At 37.2% G+C, this 22,315-nt stretch overlaps 1 protein-coding gene across 2 annotated transcripts in view; it reads right to left on the bottom strand.

Annotated features, from left to right (window-relative positions):
* The window catches only part of fat4 (FAT atypical cadherin 4), a 465,822-nt gene that overhangs the window by 216,251 nt on the left and 227,256 nt on the right, over positions 1-22,315 (bottom strand). For both annotated transcript variants that reach the window (XM_069925240.1, XM_069925241.1), the window contains exons 4-5: positions 20,474-20,735; positions 11,193-11,540 (exon numbers count right to left, since the gene is read on the bottom strand). In XM_069925240.1, the coding sequence (XP_069781341.1) occupies positions 11,193-11,540; positions 20,474-20,735 (610 nt within the window). The remainder of the gene's footprint in view (positions 1-11,192; positions 11,541-20,473; positions 20,736-22,315) is intronic.

The raw sequence follows: 22,315 nt of genomic DNA, 5'->3' as shown, positions 1-22,315 counted from the left end.
GTGTTAGTCTTGTACCTTGATATCTCTCCATACTCTTCCAGTTACGTATGTAGTTTTTTTATTGACTTATCTGGCTCTGTTATATATACTATGATGTCATCTGCAAATAGGCTGATTTTATATTCTTTCTCTTTTATTTTTATTTCTTTTATCATAGTTTACTTCCTTATCAACTCCGCCAGTGGTTCAATAACCAAATCGAAGGGGATAATGGGCATCCATGTCTTGTTGACCTGATTAAATTAAAGTGATCTGATACATTTCCATTTATTACTACTTTTGCTAATGGTCCATTATATAATGCTCTAATCCAGTTAATAAATTTTTTCAGTAGTTTACATTTCTGTGACACTTTAAACAAATAATTCCACTCTATCCTGTTGAATGCTTTCTCTACATCTAACGTAACAGCTACCATTGGCATTTTATTTATTTGTGCTGCATGAATTACATTGATGAATTTACGAACATTATCAGCTGCCTGTCTTTTTTTTTAACAAATCCAGTTTGGTCTTGCTTTACTAGTTTCAGTACACAGTTGTTCAGCCTGTTTGCTAGTAAAGTCGTTATTAATTTATAATCTCTATTCAATAATGATATTGGTCTGTATGATGTTGGCAATAGTGGGTCTTTTCCCTCTTTTGGAATTACTGTGATTGTTGCTGTTTTACATGATTCTGGTAAGTTTTTGGTCTCTTCTACTTGATTCATTACTTCTAGGAGAGAAGGGATCAATAGATTCCTAAAAACTTTATAAAACTCTATAGCGAATTCATCTTCACCTGGAGTCTTATTGTTTGGTAGTTTCATTAATATATCCTGTATTTCTTCAGTCTTAAAAGGTTCTATCAATTTATTTTGTCTTCTATTTGTAGATGTGGTAGTTCAATATGAGATAAAAATTTGTCAATTTTTTCTATATTTTCAGTTTGGTATAATTGTTTATAGAATCTTTTAACATTTCCATTAATCTCCAATGTGATCTGTTTATCATCTTTTCTTGTCACTAGAATGGTTCTTTTAGCATGTTCTGCTTCAAGTTGCCAGGCTAATATTTTGTATGTTTTCTCTCCCAGTTCATAATATTTTTGATTTGTTTTCATCATATTTTTCTCTACTTTATATGTGATGTCACACTAATGGAGTAGTGGCCGGAGAATAGCCTTCCGGAGAGAAAAGGAAAAAAGAAGAAGAAAAACCAAAGCTGGACAGAAAAAACATAAGAGGCCCTGAAAGATAAAGAAACCAAGAAAACCAAAGAAATGGCATAAAAAAAGGAAAAGACCAGAGAGACAGATAAAGAAGAAGACAGGAAAACAGCAGAAAGAAAAGAGGTAGGCCTTACTTTAAAAAAGAACGTCTGATCCCTGAAGCCGTTGGTCGCCCAGCTGGGCAACGGCCCACCTCAGATCAAACTACAAAAATGGCTTACTGAGCCAAAAATATGCACAAGCGGGCAAGTGCAAAGAGTCGCGCATATGTGGTGTGTATAACAAAAAAGACACTGATGGGAGGGTGGCCCAGCAACGGGACAAAAATGAACTGACAGAAAAAATCGGCCAGATGACATCATGACAAGAAGAGGTGAACAGAAGACAAGAGAAGGAGTTAAAGAAAGAAGAAAAAGAAGTTAAAGACTTAAACAGAAAAGAGGAAGGCAAAAAAGATAAACAGTTAATAGATAGAGAATACTTTGATGAACAAATGAAGACATTAAAATACATTTTAACAACAGAATTTAACACAAATAAAATAAAAATGGAAAAAGCAGAAGTTAGAATGCAAAAGCTAGAGCTGGCCATAGCATATATAGGAAAAAGAACAGATGAATGGAAGAAAGTCAGGCTGCTGTGGAATTAGAGATGAATGAACTAAAAGAAAAGCTGAAAGATAGAGACAAAGAAATTAAATACAAGATCTGTTAATTCAAACAATTGATGTGTTAGAGAATTATAGCAAATGAAACAATATAAAAATAATAGACATAAAAGAAGGCGTAGAAGGATCAGACATAAAGGGATTCATAAAAAGATGGATCCCACAAGTCTTGGAAGCAGAAGAACTACAAGACAAAATAGAAATTGAAAGAGCACATCGAACATTGGCACCAAAGCCTTATTCAAACCAAAAACCACGATCCATAATAATAAAATTACTAAGACACACAATGTGAGAAAAAATATTAGAGTGGGCAAAGGATAAAGTTAAAGAAAATAAACAACCACTGGAATGTAAAGAACAAAAAATATTTTTTCTATCCAGACACCAGCTTCGAACTCTTAAAGAAATGGAAATAATTTAACTTTACAAAACAGACATTGTGGAAGGAAGGCTATAATTTTACACTACGATATCAAGCAGTATAAAAAGTATTCATTCCTGGGGAAAGAAATAGACTGCTCTCAGACCAGAAAGATGCCCAACACTTTGCAGAACAATTGCCGAATAGACAACAAAACAAGAAGTACTAAAAAAAGACTATCAAAACCATGTATAGAAATAAGTTGTAAATATAAAGTTTAAAGTTATAAAGTTTAAGTTTGAAAAAGATAAGGAGGAAAAAAATAAGAAAAAAAGGGGAAAAATGCTTTGTTACATTTTTGTAAAATATATAGTGTTTTTCGGATTGGGGCTAGGGAGGGAAAAAGAACTGCTACTGCAAAATCTGTTGACACTTGCGATTATTACCACAACCCAAATAGATAAGGGAGTTGTGATTGTCTGGCAATGAGTCAAAGACAACCCAATACAGGGGGGACCCTCATTATTTTGAGTAGGAATATTATGTGGTAATTTTAGTAGGGGTTTCTAGGATCATTTGTTTTTTTAACCATGTCGTCGTGTATTGAGATGTGCAAAAATAATTGTAAAATATTGGAAAAAAAGAGATGGAAGAGTCGAGGAGACAAGAGAGAATTGAAAAAAGAGGTAATAAGATGGATATATTAAATTTCATGACCGTAAATATTAATGGAATACACAATCAAATTAAAAGGAAGAGGTAACTGACATTACTAAAAAAAGTGAAAATCAACATTGCTTTTGTGCAAGAAACACACTTAACTGAGATAGAACATAGTAAATTGAAGAGAGACTGGGTAGGCCATGTAGTGGCATCATCATACAATTCAAAATCCAGGCAAGTAGCTATATTAGTCAACAAAAATCTACCAATCAATATAAACAAAATAATAACAGATCCAGCAGGCAGATATGTAATGACAAAGTGCCAGATGTATTCAGAATTTTGGAATTTACTAAACTTCTATGCATCTAACAAAGAAGATCAGGAATTTATGCAAAACATCTTCCTAAAGATAGCAGATACACAGGGACATATCTTGCTAGGAGGGGATTTCAACTTCAACCTGGACTCAATGATAGACAAAACTGGGAAGACAATTAACAATAAGAATAAAGTAACTAAATTTACACTAAAAGTAATGCAGGATATGAAACTAATCAATATATAGAGGAAGCAACACCCAAAAGAGAGAGAATATTCATACTACCCAAATAGACATAAGACCTACTCAAGAATAGACATATTTTTGTTATTGGCCCAGAATGAAGAGAGTGTTAAAAAAATGGAATATAAAGCAAGATTCTTATTTGATCATTCTCCCTTGTTATTAACAATCAAATTAGAGGATGTCCCACCAAAGACATATAGATGAAGACTAAACCCTACACTGTTAAAAAAACAAGATTTCAAATAATATATTGAACAGCAAATTTAAATATACTTCGAGATAAATATGGAATCAGTAAAAGATAAATTCATTTTATGGGACACAATGAAGGCCTTTATTAGAGGACAAATAATTAGCCATATGACTAAAATTAAAAAGGAATATAATTGTGAAATAGAACAGTTGGTAAAAGAGATAAGAATTATAGAAAACTAATTAGTGGAAAGAGAAGGTACAGAGAAAAAGAGAGAACTGGCAGAATAAAAATTAAAATATGAAACACTACAAACATAAAGTTACATGTTTAAGATTTTAAAAATATGATGAGGAAATAGAACAATTGGAAAAAGAGATAGTAACTTAGTAACTATAGAGAAAGATTTAAAGAGAAAGAAAGATATAGAGAAAAAGAGAGAATTTATGAAAAAAAGATACATTGCAAGCATACAAAGTGGAGAAAAACATTATGAAAACAAAGCAAAGATATTAGGAATTAGGAAAGAAAACCCAAAAACTATTGGCTTGCCAACTAAAAACAGAGCAAGCATCAAGAACCATCATTGCAACAAGGAAGGAGGATAAACAGATCTCATATAACCCATTAGAGATTAATGGATTAAAAAAAAATAAGGAATTGTATCAAACTGAAAACCCAGGGAAGAATGATAAAATAGATGAATTTTTGTCAAACACTGAATTGCCCCAATTACAATTGGAAGATCAAAATCAATTACAAAAACCCCTGACAAGGAAATAAATATATGATACACAAATGACATTACTAAATAATAAAGCACCAGGCGAAGATGAATTTCCTACAGATTTTTATAAGGTGTTCAATAATCTATTAATTTCACCCCTCTTAGAGGTAATGAAACAAGTGGAAGAGACTTAGAATTTGCCTGACTCATGTAAAACAGAAATAATTACAGTCATTCCAAAAATGGGAAAAGACCTGCTGTCACCAACTTCACATAGACCAATATCTTTACTAAATATAGATTATAAATTAATAGCAAAATTACTAGCAAATAGATTAACAGACTCTGTACTGAAATTAGTGATGCTAGATCAAACAGGATTTGTTAGAAATAGAAGAGAGGCAGATAATGTCTGTAAATTTATTAATCAATCCAGCACAAATAAATAAAACATCAACTATGGCAGTAGTTCTAGATGCAGAGAAAGCTTTTGATAGGGTGAAATGGTATTATCTGTTTAAAGTACTACAAAAATTCAAATTACTGGAAAAAATAATTAATTGGATTGGAGCGCTGTATAATAGTCCTTTGGCAAAAGTGGTAACAAATGGATATGTTTCAGAGCACTTTAAATTGAATAAGTCAACAAGACATGGATGCCCATTATCACCATCCCTGTTTGCTTTGGTTATAGAACCATTGGCAAAGCTGATAAGAAAAGAACCTACAATAAAAGGAATAAAAGTAAAAGAGGAAGAATTTAAAATGAGCTTATTTGCGGATGATCTTATAGTATATTTAACGGACCCAGATAAAACAATAAAAAGGTTATGTATAAAATTGAAGGAATCTGGAACGATATTAGGATACAAGGTTAATATAAATAAAAGTGCATTGATGCCAATTAACAAAGTTGATTATACAAAATGTAAAAGGGAATCCCTTTTTAAAAGGCAATCACAGGCCATACATTACCTAAGTATCAGGAGAGATAATAATTTAAGTCATTTACATAAATTAAATTACCAACTGTTAAAAAAAAATACAGGAAGACTTAGAGAAATGGAAAGATTTACCATTAACGTTAATAGGGAGAGTAAACTACACCAAGATCAATGTATTTCAATGATCTCAATATCTGTTCCAAACACTACCGATTCCCTTGACAGAGGAATTTTTAATGAAATTAAATAACTTAATAAGAAGTTTTTATGGAAGGGTAAAAAATCAAGAGTGGCTTTGGAAAAATTAACAAAGGTGTATAAACAAGGAGGATTGCAGCTACCAAATTAAAAAAAAACTATTACAGGGCAGCACAGATAAGATAACTATGAGATTTTTATCAGACAGCTCTTAACTGAAAATAACAAAAAAAAGTATTATGTGGCATAGCATATTTATTTCTCAATTGCTGAATGACACTAATTGACCTCTTTCATAATAATCTTTAACATTAACAATCCCTTTATGAAATCATATATTCAAGAAATGATTATCTCTTGAAAAAGCTAAAAGAGGGTTTTGGATCAATGGCATTTTAGATTACATAGACCCACAGGCAAAATCAAGGACATTTACATGAAGCAGTGACTTAAAAAAAGCAGCCTCTATCCTCAAAGACCCCCACCACCCAGGCCATGCCCTCTTCACTCTGCTACCATTGGGGAAAAAGGTACAGGAGCCAAAAAATGCTTCTTCCCGGTGCCATCAGATTCTTAAACAATCAATGAAGCAAAGATACTGCTTTACTTTTCATGCACTACTATTTTTTTACATATTATTGTTGTAAGATGGTTCATAATATGAATGTATTACCTACGATGCTGCCACAAAACACTGAATTTCATTACTTGTACATGACAATTCTGATTCTGATTTTATCATGGTTCTTCAGGACCTCCCAATTTCCTCAGTGGGAACTTTGTTTTCTCTCTTTCCTTCCAAAGACTTATAATAGCCCATCTCTCTTCCACCGCCAAAACATCTGATTTCCATCAATGATCCTTCTGATTTTCTGGAGGAACTTGTCTCCATCCATCCTCTACTATGGCCTGATATTGAAGAATTAACCATCCATCACCACACAAGCCTTCAATATAGCATGCTATGGAAGAGGTATAGTGGTTTCTTCTTGTATGGCAGTGGAAACAACTTGCATACTTCTGCCCAGGTTTTGTGCTCAGGTTAAAGCATCTAGTGTAGTTATGTGTCCTGCAATATATCAAAGAGGGTGGCTGACAATATCTTCCATCATTCTACTTTTGTTACGGCAATTGCATATGACACTTGGTTTGCATTTCCACCAGTGTATAAGATATCCACATTTTTTCTTGTCAGTTCATATCCAATTCAAAGTTAATAAGTTGCACAGATGCTTAGGTCCTGGTCCTATGCGGTATTGATCAGGACTTTGTTGCTGTTCCATTGTGAATGCCTTTGTAACTCTTAAAGGAGGTGCATTGTTGATGTTTTATTTTATTTGTACCATGGTTTCTGTCTTTGTTAGAACTGTGTGATTGATTCACAAAGGGATGATTAGTAAAGTGAATCATGTGCCTTCCTTCCAATGTAGTCTTCATCTGGCTGCCCACTTGTTTTCTGTCAATCTTGCCACCTGACAAGATTCACCCTTGCAACTTTTTCACAGCCAAATACTTCCAATACTTCTGCCAATACTTTCCTCCAATTTAAACCCACCACATTGTGGCATCAACATTGTGGCAGAAGAGTATATCAACAAACTGCAAAAAATCATACATTTCCCTTTATTGGACAGCATCTCAAAGGATAAATGGAATTCACTGACCTTTCTTCACCTTCAGGTATTGAAAGAATTGCCAGAAATTACAGTAGGTGCATTTTTTTACCAAAATTCTCTGGACTCTAGACAGATCCCAGCAGATTGGAAGACAGCAAGAGTCACGGTACTATATAAAATAGAATGTAGGCAACTATAGGCCAGTTAGCTTAAATCTGTAGCTGTAAAATGCTTGATATAATCATTAAGGAAGAATTAATAGACATCTGGAAAAAAATAGTTTCATTGGACAGACAGAGTATGGATTTGGGAAGGCCAGGTCATGTTTGACATAGCTACTGGAGTTCTTTGAGAATATAATAAGTATTGTGAATAAAAGGGAATAGGTAGATGTTGTATACTTAGGTTTCCAGAAGGCATTTGATAAGCTGTCATATAAAAAAAACAACTTATCTTTAACATAAGGATGTATGGAGTTGGATTTAATGTCATGGCATGGATGGAGGGTTGGTTAACCAATAGAATTTCCTTCCTCAACATTATTTGGAGCACCAAACAATCTTTTCAGGTGAAGCAACATTTCATTGTGAATCTGCAGGGGTCATCTACTGCATCCGGTGCTCCTTTTGTGGTCTCCATTACATCAAAGAGATTGGACGCAGACTGGGAGATTGCTTTGTTGAGCATCTTGGCTCTGTCCGCTGCAATATCATAGATATCCCAGTGACTACTCATTCCAATTCCCCATCCCATTCCCTTACTGACATGTCTGTCCATAGTCTCATGTACTGCGAGACTGAGACCACCCACAAATTGGCAGAACAACACCTTAACTTCTGACTGGGTACCCTCCAACCGGATGCCATTAATATTGACTTCTGTGCTTTTGTTGAAGCCCCTCTCCCCTTCTTCCATCACCTTTTCCTATCTGTGTCTCTCCATTTCATCTCCTTTTGCACAAACATGATAAATTCTTACCTCATCCCTTATCTAGATTCCGCCCCCATTGTTTCAATTCTGAGACTTTCTGAGATTTCCTGATTTATTCTGCTTATTCCTTGAAGAAGGGCTCAGGCCTGAAACATTGGCAATATATCTTTTTCTCCTACAGCTGATGAAAAGACCGGCTGAGTTCCTGAAGCATTTTGGTGTATTTTTTACTTTAACCAATAGAAGGCAGAGAGATGGGACAAATTGGATAAGTTTCTCTAGTGGTAGTCAATGGTGAGTGGAGTGCTGCATGGATTGGTGCTAGGTTTGCAGCTGTTCATGATAGACATGAAAGAGGGGGCAAGTGTAGCCTAACAAGTGCTGATGATATTAAGTTGAGTGGAAAGCAAATTGTACAGAGGATGCAGAGAGTCTGTGTAAAAATACAGAGAAGTTGAGTGAGTGGGCAAGGGTCTGGCAAATGGAGTACAATGTTGGTAAATGCAAGGTCATCCACTTTGGAAAAAAAAAAGAATATCAGATTATTAGTTAAGTGGTGAAAGAGTGTGGCATGCTGTTTTGCAGAGGGTCTTGGGAGTGCTTGTGGATGAATTACCAAAGGTTGGTTTGAAGGTGCAACAGGTAATCAAGAAGACAAATGGTATGTTGGCCTTTATATCTAGATACCTTGGATTTAAGAACAGGGAGGATCTGCTATAAGTCTTCAGGTATTGGAGAGGCTGTACTTGGATTACTATGTGCAATTCTGGCCTTCTTACTTAAGAAAAGATATCCTGTGTTTGGAGGCAGTATAGGGGAGGTTCATCAGGTTGATTCTAGAGATTAGGGGTTTAGCCTGAGGAAAGACTATGTTGCCAAGGTGTATCCTCATTGGAATTCAGAAGAATGAGAGGGGATCTTTCATAAAGCATATAAAATTATGAAAGAGATTGACAAGAGAAAGACAGAAAAGTTGTTTCTACTGATAGATGAGAATAGAACTAGGGGTCATAGGTTCAAGATTTGAGGGGGTAGATTTAGGATGGAGATGAGGAGGAGCTGCTTTTCTCAAAGAGTAGTGACTCTGTGGAAACTTTTGTCCATGGAAACAGTAGCGGTTGCCTCGGTAAGTATAGTTAAGAAAGAGTTAGGTAGATTTTTGCATAATGGAAGAATTAAGGGTTATGGCAAAAAGGTGTTTAAGTGGAACTGAGATGAGGCCAGGTCAGATATGATGTTATTAAATGCCAGAGATGGCTTGATAGACCACATGGCCTATTCCTTCTCTTGATTTTTTATGTTATAATTTGACTGAATTGAATTGTATGATTTTTTAATATGTATTAACAAACTATTAATTATGACAAGAATTAAATAAACACATTACAAGTGAAGAGAATATTCTAGGGAACACAGCAGCATTTAAGCAAATACAATTCAGTGCTTGCTTAAATGCAGCTCATATCTAGAAAAGGTCATTTACTGTGTGTATACATAATGATATGTGTGGATCATTGCAGAGTTGAAGAGAGTTCACATTCAATATTATGAAAATATATTTTTCTGTCATGAGAATCAGAGCAAGACAAAGTGGTGTTCCCCAACATAAATAAAACATCAGTGGCAGTCTTTACTACTTGCATGGAAGCTGTCAGTGGATAATACATTTTTTTTTAGCTTTTGGCAGCAGAGATGGATGGAATTAGAAGCAGAAATACTTAAACATCTGCAGTTTATCATAAATTGTCAATTTTCACCATTTTTTTCTAAATTCAATGCCTCAAAAGGTTATAGTATTTTCCACAATAAGTAAGGAACCGTACATTTCCTTCTTTTCCCTCTTAGATTTTTTTGTTCCAACATTCTGAAGAACTGTAATATAACCCATGTGACTGGTGCAGTTTGTTTTATCTTCTAAAGAATTTTGAACCAGTGAAGTTATTCAGTAGGGTACATGTTACAAAAATGCATATCCACAGAATTGTCATCTTTCAATTGTGGTTGCTAAATTAAGGCACCATCTACTCTCTAAGATGGACTGCAGGTACCAATATCTCTTCAAAATAAAGGAGGTAATTCTCCCAGGTGCTTACTCAATATTCATCTCTTCATCATCAATAAAACAAATTATGTGAACATCTAATACATTATATTCTGAGAGGCTGTAACTATACAAATTGGTTCATGCATACTTTTATAATGTAAACAGTGATTATTCTTCACATCCACTTGGCTTTCACAGGGTGCCAAGGAATGTTTTGATATCATGACATTACCTATAATACACATTTTTTTCTTTCTCCATTTTAAAGAAAGAATTTGAATGTCTACTCCAGGGGGGAAAAATCTTTCTTTTCCAGTCAGGAAATATCAACTTTAAAATGCACTGCCTGTGGCAAAAGAGAGGAACACCATGTAGCCAAGGCACCAAAGACACAGGATTAATCTAAACAGGATTAAAACACATAGTTGGGCAGAAATAGACGGCACTTCATTCCAAGTGGAAAATTCGCTGAGAGTCTGAAGAACTGGTTCGGCCTTGTCTCAAAGGGAATAAAACACTGGTAAACAGCTGGGACATATTTACCATATCTTGTCCACTGAAATAAACAGGTAAAAAACTATGGGCGCTGCAATAAACAACTTAGGGTCTTGGAAAATGACTCCTTCCATCTGGATATGTGTAAGCATGCCTAAATTGTTTTCTAACATGAACACTGAAGAATACTATTCCTCTGAGTCATCCAACAGAAGTATTGATTAATATTCTTTTGACTATTTTTTAAAAAAACTTTAAATTCCTTTAAATAAAAATGAGTGTATCCAGTGAGTAGAAAAAAACTTTTAATCTTTTTGTACATTGCTTCATTTCTGATCTGAACATAGACTGTACAACAATTTAAGATAGATGATGAGGTATTTACACTCAGCTTCAGGCGTGAAGGAAAAAATTAATGAAAAGGGAGAAAGACTGCTGTATAAATAGTATTATCCCTATTAATTTTAGGAGGAGAATTAGAAAATTAGTTTCCAGAAAATAAATTCTATCATTTAGGGGTGAAACACTAATTATTTTAGATACTGCTTTCATAATTAAAAAAAAATACATACCATCATCTGCATCGGTTGCTTTAACGGTTAGGATACTTGTTCCAGAAAGAAGGTTTTCCATCACTGAGGTACTGTATGATGAAGGAATGAAATTGGGTGGATTATCATTCACATCCAGCACGTTGAAATAAACTCTTACTGTGCTGAACTGCCCACCACCATCTTCTGCCTGAACAGTCAGAATATAATAAGGTTGCACCTCATAATCCAGGGTTTGTGTCAGATTAAAAACTCCAGTTACAGAATTGAGGAAAAATGTTCCATCATCATCCTCTTCAACCATGTACGTGATTTCCCCATTAGCACCAGAATCTGCATCAGTGGCAAGTATGGCTGCCACAATAGAACCTAAGATTTAAAGAAAAGTATTTTAAAAACTTGTAATTTTGCAGCATCTTTGCTTCAAACAATTTTCATTTTTACAGCTTTTCAGTGGTTTTGCAATGGTCATTCTATGTCAGTCTTTGAAAATCAAAAATAGAATATTAAAGAAAAGTATTGAAATGAAAATGCTCAAATCTACAAGATTATGGTGTAATCTTAATTAAAATAAGTTTACTCAATTTCTTCCTTACACAAGTATACTGTTTTAGATACTGTTGGTGGGGACAATCTACCAGGGACAAGTCGAGGTGTTCATTTCTCCAGCACAGAGGCTGCCCCACATACCCCTCCCCATCCCTTCATTCAGAAGGGAAAGGGAAGAGAAGAGGAGAGCTATGGTAATTGGGGACTCATTGCTTAGAAGAGCAGATATGAGGTTCTGTGAACAAGATCAAGGCTTCTGGATAGACTGTTGCCTCCCAGGTTCCAGGGTCAGTATGTCTGATCCAGTTCGTCACATTCTGGAGGGGGATGGCAAGCAGCCAGATGTCATGATCCATGTCATGGTCTTAGAAAGGTCGGACTCGGGGTCGGAGGAGGCAGTGAGTCAGCATCTGGTGTCTTGTTAGAGGAGTTAATTGGTAAGGGCTAATAAAAGGAGTAGAAAGGGAGGGAGCGGCGCAGTGAGTGAGTGGCCCAGTGAAGGAGTGGGGACTTGGGACTTTGGCTCGAGGGACTTTGAGCAGGGGCTAAGAAAGAGCTCCTTGTGTGGAAAGGTATCTTTGAAATAACATATTTATCGTAAGAAAGGAGGAAATGGAGTCAGTTGGGGTAGTTAAGTGCTCCAGCTGTGGGAAATCAGAGACAGCACAGCTGTTTCTGATGACTACACCTGCAAAAGGTGCATCCAATTGCATATAATGACTGACCGTGTTAGGGAGCTTGAGCTGCAACTGGATGAACTGAGGATCATAAGGGAAGCAGAGGCAGTGATAGAGAAGAGTTACAGGGAGACAGTCACCCCTAGAAGGCAGGAGTCAGGCAATTGGGTGACTGTAAGGAAAGGAGGGAGAGTGCCTGTGCAGAGTACTCCTGTGGAAGTGCCACTCAGCAACCTGTATTCGGCATTGGATACTGCTGGGGGGAACAGCCTACCAGGGACGAGTCGTAGGGGTCAGGTCTCTGTTACAGGGGCTGCCCCTGAGGTTCAGAAGGGAAGGAGAGATAAGAACAGGATACTTGTCTATTTAGACTTTAGTAAAGCTTTTGACAAAGTTCCCCACAGGAGGTTAGGAAAAAAAGGTGGAGGCATTAGGTTTAAATAAGGAGGTAGTGCAATGGATTCAGCAATGGTTGGATGGGAGGTGTCAGAGAGTAGTGGTGGAAAATTGTTTGTCCAATTGGAGGCCGGTGACTAGTGGAGTTGCTCAGGGATTGGTCCTGGGTCCACTATTGTTTGTTATATATATTAATGATCTGGAAGTAAGGGTGGAGAATTGGATAAGCAAGTTTGCGGATGATACAAAGATTGGTGGTGTGGACAGTGAGGAAAATTACTGTAGATTAAAAGGTGATTTAGGAAGGCTAGAGGTGTGGGCTGAGAAATGGCTGATGGAATTTAATACAGATAAGTGTGAGGTGTTACATTTTGGAAAGGCAAATCTAAATAGGTCAAATGTATTAAATGGTAGGCTATTGAGATGTGCAGAGCAACAAAGGGATTTAGGAGTGATGGTAAATGCTACCCTCAAGGCTGATACTCGGGTAGATGGTGTGGTGAAGAAGGCACTTGGAATGTTGGCCTTCATAAATCGGAGTATTGAATTCAAGAGTAGGGAGGTTATGATGAAATTGTACAAGGCATTGGTGAGGCTAAATTTGGAGTACTGTGTACAGTTTTGGTCACCAAATTATAGGAAAGATATAAACAAAATAGAGAGAGTACAAAGAAGGTTCACAAGAATGTTGACAGGATTTCAAGGTTTGAGTTACAGGGAAAGGTTGTGCAGACTAGGGCTTTTTTTTTCTCTGGACTGTAGAAGATTTGGGGGGACTTGATAAAGGTGTTTAAGATTTTAAAAGGGACAGAGTAAATGTGGATAGGCTTTTTCAATGAAGAGTGGGGGAGATTCAAACTAGAGGGCATGGTTTAAGATTAAAGGGGGAAAATTATAAAGGGAACATGAGGGGAAATTTCTCTACGCAAAGGGTGGTAGGGATGTGGAATGAGCTTCCGGCAGATGTGGTTGAGGCGGGATCATTGGTTACATTTAAGGATAGACTGGATAGTTACATGGAGAGGAGAGGACTGGAGGGGTATGGACCGGGTGCTGGTCAGTGGGACTAGGAGGGTGGGGATTTGCTACAGCATGGACTAGTAGGGCTGAACTGGCCTGTTCTGTGCTGTAAGTGGTTGTATGGTTATATGGTTATATATGTGGGGACCAATGACATAGGAGTAGGGATGAGGTCCTGAAGAGGGAATATATGGAGTTAGGAAATAAGTTAAAAAGCAGGACCTCAAGGGTGGTATTTTCAGGATTGTTGCCTGTGCCACACGCCAGAGAGGGTTTGAAAAGGAGGATGTGGCAGATGAATGTGTGGCTGAAGAGATGGGGCAGGGATTTAGATTTATGGATCTTTGGAATCTCTTCTGGCGAAGATCTGACCTGTACAAAAAGGATGGGCTGCACCTGAACTGGAGGGAGTCCAATATCCTGGAAGGCAAGTTTGCTAGAGCTGTTGGGGAAGGTTTAAACTAGTTTGGCAGGGATGTGGGAACCAGAATGTGAGTGCAGAGATTAGGGTAGAAGGAAAAAAATGATGCTATATGCTCAGAGTTGGTGAGGAAGGCCAGGCAGGGGAAAAAGCATAAAGGTAGCCAGTTAGAGGTGTTGAAATGTATCTATTTCAAAGCTAGGAGTATTAGCAATAAAGGGAATTAATTTTGAGCATGGATCAGTATGTGGAACTACTATGTGGTCATTACTGAAACTTGGCTGGAGGAAGGGCAAGAATGGCTGATGCAGGTACCGGAGTTCAGGTGTTTTAAAAATAATAGGATTGGAAGTAGAAAAGTGCAGGGTTGAGGGTGGAGAAGTAGCATTACTGATCAGGGATAGCAGCATGGCTATAGAAATGGAGGACCCTGCCTACTGAAGGTCTACTGAGTCAATGTGGGTGGAAGTCAGAAATAGGAAGGGAAGTTATCACTTTGCTGAGAGTAGTCTATAGGCCTCCAAATATCCCTTGGGATACTGACGAGCAGCTTGTAGTTATGAATGATTTTAACTTTCCTAATATTGACTGGGACCTACAGACTGAAAGAGGGAAAGATGGGGCTGATTTTGTCAGGTGTGTTCAAAAAGGATTCCTGACACAGTATGTGGACTGGCCCATGAGAGGAGAAGCCATACTGGATCTAGTTCTGGGCAACGAACCTGGTCAGGTCAGGTGGTGGACCGCTTGGTGGGGGAGCATTTTGGTGAGAGTGACCACGACTCCCTTAGCTTCAATATAGCTAAGGAAAACAATAAAAAACTGTTAAAATGGGAAAGTACTTAACTAAGGAAGGGCTAATTATGAAGGGATAAGGTAGGAACTAGTGAGAGTAAATTGGAAACAGATGTTTAAGGATGAAAGCAATAAGGAGGAAGTTTAGAAACCACTTGAGCAGGGTTCAAGATGTGTTTGTCCCACTTGGACAAGGAAAAGATGATAAGAAAAGGGAACTGTGGGTGATGAAGCAGGTCAGGCAACTAGTCAAGAGGAAGAAGGAAGTGTACATTAGATGTATGAAGCAGAAAAACAGGAAGGGCTCATGAAAAGTATATGGTAGCCAGGAAAGAGCTTAAGAAATAACTTAGGAGAGCTCAAAGGGGGCATGAGAAGGCCTTGGAATGTAGAATTAAGGAGAATCCAAGGGGTTTGTTCTATGTGTAGGTGACGAACAGAAGAATGACAAGAATGAAGGTGGGGTTGCTTAAGGATAAAGGAGGCAACATCCACCTGGAGGCAGAGGAGGTCCTAAATGAATACTTTATATCAGTATTCATAAGAGAAAAGAAACTTGATCACGGTGAGGTTGAAATTGAACAGGTTGTATGGTGGACAATGTGGAGATTAAGGAAGTGGAAGTGTTTGACCTTCTTAAAACATTAAGATTTTTAAGTCCCCTGGGCTGTACTTAATATACCCCAAGCTGCTGATGGACATGAGAGAAGAGATAACTTGGGCAGTAGCTTTGAATCCTCTTTGGCCGCAGCGAAGGTGCCAGAGGATTGGAGAATGGAAAATGCAGTCCCTTTATTTAAAAGAGAGGGAGAATCTTGGGAATTGTAGACCGGTGAGTCTTATGCCAATGGTGCGCAATCTAATGGAGAGGATTCTTAAGGATAGAATCTATGAGCATTTGAAGAAGTACCTTCTACCAAGGATGGCTTAGTGAATGGAAGGTCACACCACATGAACCTAATTTAGTTTCTTGAGGATATAACAAGAAATTGATGAGGGCAGGAGAGTAGAAGTGGATTTTAGCATCTGACAAGGTCCCCCATGAGACACTCAGCCAGAAAGTTATGAGTCATGGCTGTTAGGATAAAAAAATTGTCTTGAAGAAAGAAAACAGAGTAGTAGTAGTGAAAGGAAAATATTCTCAAATCTATACATCCCTCAAAGTCACAGTAGAGGTTGATAGAATAGTTAAGAAGGCCTATGGGATGCTGGGCTTCATTAATGGGGGATTGAATTCAGGAGTAGAGAGGTCATGTTGCAACTCTAAAAATCTCTGGTAACATCACACTTAAGATTGTTCAATTCTGGTCACCTTATTATAGGAAGGATGTGTAAGGGATGGAGAGGGTGCAGAGGAGATTTGCCAGGTTGTTGCCTGGATTAGGAAACAAGTCTAATGAGGCAAGGTTAGCAGAACTGAGACTTTTCTCTTTGGAGCATTAAAGGATGAGAGGAGATTTGATAGAGGTCTACAAGATTATGAGGGGCATAGATAGGATTGACAGCTAGCACCTGTTTCCCAGGGCAGAATCAGCAAACACCAAAGGACATATGTACAAAGTGAAGGTAGGGGGTGGAATTTAGGGGAGACATCAGGGGTATTTTTTTTACATAGAGAAGTGTGGGTGCCTGGAATGCCTTGTTGGGATGGTGGTGCAGGTTGAAACATTGGGGTCATTTAAGAGACAGACACATGGATGTAAGAAAAATAGAGGATTATGGAGTAGGGAGGGTTTAGTACTTCTATTTAGGAAGGAATATATGGGTCAGCACAACATTGAGGGGTGCAGGGTCTGTAGTATGCTATGTTCTATTTGTCAATTATTTGTCTTAAAACATGCAATAACTTTAAAAAATTGATAGTATGTGGTTAAGAAGTGCCTTCCATTTATTCCAGAAGGTTTATTTAATAGAATTCTGCAAATTTCATTCATAAGTTGATTAGCTGCAGAGAATGATCCCAATTAGGAGGTTGTTTAAAATCTTAAAACAAATGTGTAGTTTTATGGCAGAGGGGGTTATTATTTAAAATTATCCACACTGATGCAATGTTTGGTGCAAAGTGAAAAGAGCAGAAAGCAAACATGCAAAATACAACTAATATAGTTAAAGCATAGAAAAACAAAATGTGTTTAGAGTTATAGAATGTGAAGGTTTAGGAGAGCAAGGTTAACCCCAGCAAATTTATTTGCAAGACATCTCTACCTTGATTTTATCTTGTTTAGAATCAAGAAGATAGATTGTGAATCAAAACCTTCTAATACGTAAGTTATATAGTCAGGATAATGTCAACTATTTTATAATCGTGTAAGAATACATCCTTCTTACTGAGTAAATGTAGTGCCCCACTGTGGGGCATATGTATATGTGGGTGTGTAAACATTTTCCTGAGATGGTGGAAGGCATCAGTAAGTAAAGTCTCTTTTGTTCTTTGAATCTTACATCTCTAAGTCATTTAAGAAGCCTCGCAAGTAACTCCAGATAAATAACATGGTGCCAGTGGTATAAGAGATCAAGAATAAAACCATACAATTGATTGTAAGTCACTGAACTATGAAGGGGAAGAAGAGAAAAAAAAGACTGAAAACATGGCAGTTTACCCAGTGATGAACTGGGAGTCTGAAGACATTGTTGAATCATTTTTTTAAATTACAGCAAAAGTGCAATTTAGCATTCAAGAGCTATTTAAAAATACAACAGCAGAAGAGAAGGTCAGTTATATCCTTCTCTGGATAGGGGAGCAAGGCCTTGACTAATTTAATAGCTGGGAGCTTACAGAGGTGGAGAAAAATGATCCAGAGCAGATATTTGTAAAGTTTGCTTCTCTCCTTGAACCCAGGTCTAATCATAGAATTAAATGCTATGAATTTCAAGGCTTAAAGCAAGAGACTAATCAGATTGTTGACAATTTCCTCACTCGACTAAAAATTGTTGCTGCAGAATGCAGATTTAAGGATATAGAGGAAAGATTAGTTGATCAACTAATATGGGGGAGTATCCATCCCAAAGTACAAAAGTCTCTTACAGGGAAGGATAGCTTGAAGGTGGTGAAAGCTATAACACAGCCAGAACTTTTGAAGCCATAAATAAAACCCTATCTATGCAAACCCATCCACAGCAAAGAGAAGGAAGGGTTGATGCTATAAAGAAGACAATCAGAAAAGTGCAAACCCCCAAGGTCTGCAGGAGATATGGCAGACCCTTTGATGGCCAAAACAAATGCCCACTCCTACAGTTCTGAATGTAGAGCCTATGTTAAAGAAAACCACTGGGTGAAGAATGTGCATGTCTGTTATGAAGTAAACAATAATATCAGTGAAGAAAAGAGACATGAAGAAAATCCAGCACATAAAAGGAAACAACAATAAGGATTATGACACCCAGATACTGGGAATGGAATCCATACACCTTCATGAGATGTCGGGTGAGATGAAAGAAGGAAGTGGGTTGCACACAAAGATCCAAATACAGAGGACAATCCAGAACAAGCTTACGATGTTTAACCTAAAGGTGAAGCTAGATACTGGATCATAAAGCAATGTCCTTCCACTCAGACTCTATTGCCAGATGTTCCCGAAGAATATAATAAAAAGGTATCCAAAAGACAGTGCACTGGAAACAGCAAATGTCAGATTAATAGACCATGTTAGACCCATGATCAAGCAGCTGGGGAGACCAAAGATCAATGGTAATCATAAAGGAAAAAATATCCTTTCTGCATTCAACATGGTAGACGCAGTGGGACCAGCAATTCTACATCTTGATAGTTGCCAGGAGTTGCAGTTGATCTCTGTCAATTATGAGATCCAAATGAAGAATATATCCAAAAGCATCAACAGAAACACAAAACGAAAAGAGGAAATGATTTCCATAAAAGTACCTGCCAGGCCATGGCACACAGTGGGAACAGACTTGTTCACCGAGAATCAGGAGTGGTATTTAATAGTAGCCTGTTACTACTCTAAGTTTCTATTCATCAAAAGGATGAAAGACCCGAGAGCATCAACTATCACCTCAGAAATGAAAACGCTCCTTACCGAGCAAGTAATATGTGACAATGGAACACAGTTCATGTCACAAGAATTCAGAAAGCTGGCTGCAGAGTATGGATGTGTTATCATTACATCATCCCCATACTACCCCAAAGGTCATGGATTCATTGAAAGACAAGTACAACTTGTGAAACACACTAGTTAAGTGTTGCGAACACAAAAGAAGATCTATACTTAGCTCTTCTATTATTTCGAGCAACAGCTTTAAGGGCTGACGTGAAGACCCCGGCAGAACTTCTAAATGGCAGGAGATATAATACACCCTCCAGAAGACCAGGAGGAAACCAGAAGAAGACTGGCTGACACACAAGGACACCAGCATTATAACAAATATGCACAAACATTGCCAGAACTCTTCAGAGGTCAGCGCGTGCATATTCAAGGGCCGATGACTCAGAGAAGCTGAGGTACCAAGGTCATACATTGTCAAGACAGACTCTGGCAATCAGCTGAGGAGGAACAGAATTCACACCTGGCTGACACAAGATGTGATGAAGCAGAAAGCTTGAAAACCAGCAAAGCCTGCAACACCAATATCAAGTGAGGTATCAAGTGAAGCGACCACAACCACTAATACTGAAACATCAACACAACAGTTGTCAGGTGAAGCACCACAAGCTACATCACCTACACATGTACTAGCAACATAGAGCCCAATGGTCGCAGCCAAATCCACAAGACGGTGAAGGATATCGATAAGAACTAATTAAAAATAGTTAGTTAATAAATTAGAGTATAAGTTTAGTTACTTAAGTTGCACTGGAAAGAAAGCGATAAAGAACACTATTTTTTTCTTTATCTTGAGAAGGAGGGATGTTATATAGTCAGGATAATGTGAACTATTTTGTAACCACATAAGAATACACCCTTCTCAGTGTAGTAACTGTAGTGCACCACTATGGGGCATATGTTTATGTGTGTGTGTGAGCAGTTTCCTGAGATGGTGGAAGGCATCAGTAAGTAAAGTCTCTTTTGTTCTTTGAATCTTGCATCTCTAAGTTATTTAAAAAGCCTCTCAAATAGCTGCAGAGACTTAATAAAGTACAGCAGTAAAGGGAGAAATACCTTGTCAGAATGCTCTTCACTTCAGATACATCTCATGGAGAGGTGCAGCATGACAGAGTGTTTAATAAGATTGTTAATTTTAGATTAGCTAACTGTACAACTCAGGGTGTACACTAAAAATGTATCACAGATTTGTTGAGGAGAGTTTAAAATATGTGGATACTATATCTTTGGTCTCTTTTTGCAGACAAGCAAATAACAAATAAATATGAACTTTGGAATATGATCGGAGTTGACTGATGTAGTATTCACTGTAGTGTTACTGTACATACTTGTGTATTAAATATTTTATTAAGAATTAAACTTTGCTTTAATTTCTATTCTTACCTGGTGGAGTATCCTCTGAAATGTCAAATGAATACACATTCCTAGAAAATTGAGGTGCGTGATCATTTATGTCACTAATGGTAATGTTGATTCGCATATCTGAAGACTGCAACCCATCATCAGCTCGGACCAATAAGGAATATTTGGAACGGCGCTCTCGGTCCAGGCGCTTAGTTGCTACCAGGTCTCCAGACTCTGGATCAACGCGGAAACTGTTGTCTGCTCCACTAATAATTGCATATGTCACAAGAGCATTTGGACCCTAAGAGGGGAAAAAAATTATATCTTAAAAATTTGTAACAATGAAATTCTGCATTCTTCATGGATTTAAATTTTCTTGTGATATCTGTATTTAAAAACAAAGATTGATGATTTTCAATTAATACACAGAACATTTTGCATATTTATTTCTTAGATTCTAATTTATACATAAATTGTGAGTTCCTCTTTTGAGGAAAATATTAACCTACTTTTATTAGAAAATGCTACTGTTCTAATCATAAATTCATGTTATTTCTAGCCCTTTAGAATTATTGTTAAATAACTAATGGGTGCTGAAACAACTGCATGAATGGAGGCTACCATAAAATGGATAGCTGTACATTGTTTCAAACTCTCTCCAGATGCACTGGTATGAATAAATACTGGCAGCTTTATAGAAATGGTATGAATAAATACTGGCAGCTTTATAGAAATAAAAAAAGTGGAAGTAGCAACTGTAGACATTTCATTGGTTTATTCTTTGTTTTTTATACAGTCACCAGTAAATGAAATTCTCTGTCATCTACAATGAACCTCAAGAAGTACAAGCTATTATATATATTAAAACTTAGATCATAGGGATTAGGGGATGAGGAAAGATAGGGATGGATAATTCATGTTGTTTCCAATAATATTCCCCTTTTTATTATATTAAATGGCTAAGCAAATTTAAAATAATTTTGCAAACAATCATTTTGTACATGGCAGGAATGTCCACAACTTTGTTACCACAAATCCAATGCAATCCACTATTCTTCAAAATCTCCATTATGATCAACAAAATTTCTTCTACACATATCCTAACTTGTACTGAATAATTCATTATTCCTAATTTTTTTGATGCACGCTGGTTCCAGCTGAGCAATGCCTTGATTTTAAAATACTAATTCTTTGCTTTAATGATCTCTCCTATTCCAACCATCTATGATATCCTCCAGTTTACAAAGCTCTAAGAGGCCTTTGCTTTTGCATTTTTGGCACTTTGACATCAAAATGCAATGATTTCAATATTGCACAGCTTGAACTTCAACTTCAGTTGCCTAGACTCTAACCTGTGGAATTCCCTCCCAAAAGTTACAAGCCGTTGGAATTCTGTAAAGTTCCCTCATTAATGTATTTGATCTGCCTGTCCCGCATCTGTCCCACATCGGACTTGTCAGCCACAATCAAGCCTGTAGCTGACGTGGACTTTTACCCCCTCCATAAATCTTCGTTCGCGAAGCCAAGCCAAAGAATCATCTAACATTTTATTTATTCTTCCATAGGGAGACTAGATTAACTATTGACTATCACCAAGACTTTGCATCGTCTGGATATACAGGAAAATGGAGTACGAAAGCAACGTGTGCAACCCTGGTGTGACCACCATTTATTATCCAGGGGAACCTGTTGACGATAATGCCATTGAATGTCAAATGTAGATGATATCTATTTTGGTGATGGTCACCTGTGTGCTCCATATGTTATTTGCATTTTTTCAGCCCATGCCTAAATAGTTATTTTTGTCTTTTTGCATGTAGACATGGACCAGATTATTTGCTGAAGAGTTATTGAACATAACACAGTCATCAGCAAATATGT

This window comes from Narcine bancroftii, chromosome 3 (genome assembly GCF_036971445.1).
Source record: "Narcine bancroftii isolate sNarBan1 chromosome 3, sNarBan1.hap1, whole genome shotgun sequence".
NCBI classification, from domain to species: domain Eukaryota; kingdom Metazoa; phylum Chordata; class Chondrichthyes; order Torpediniformes; family Narcinidae; genus Narcine; species Narcine bancroftii.
This window is presented reverse-complemented; position numbering and strand designations above follow the sequence as displayed.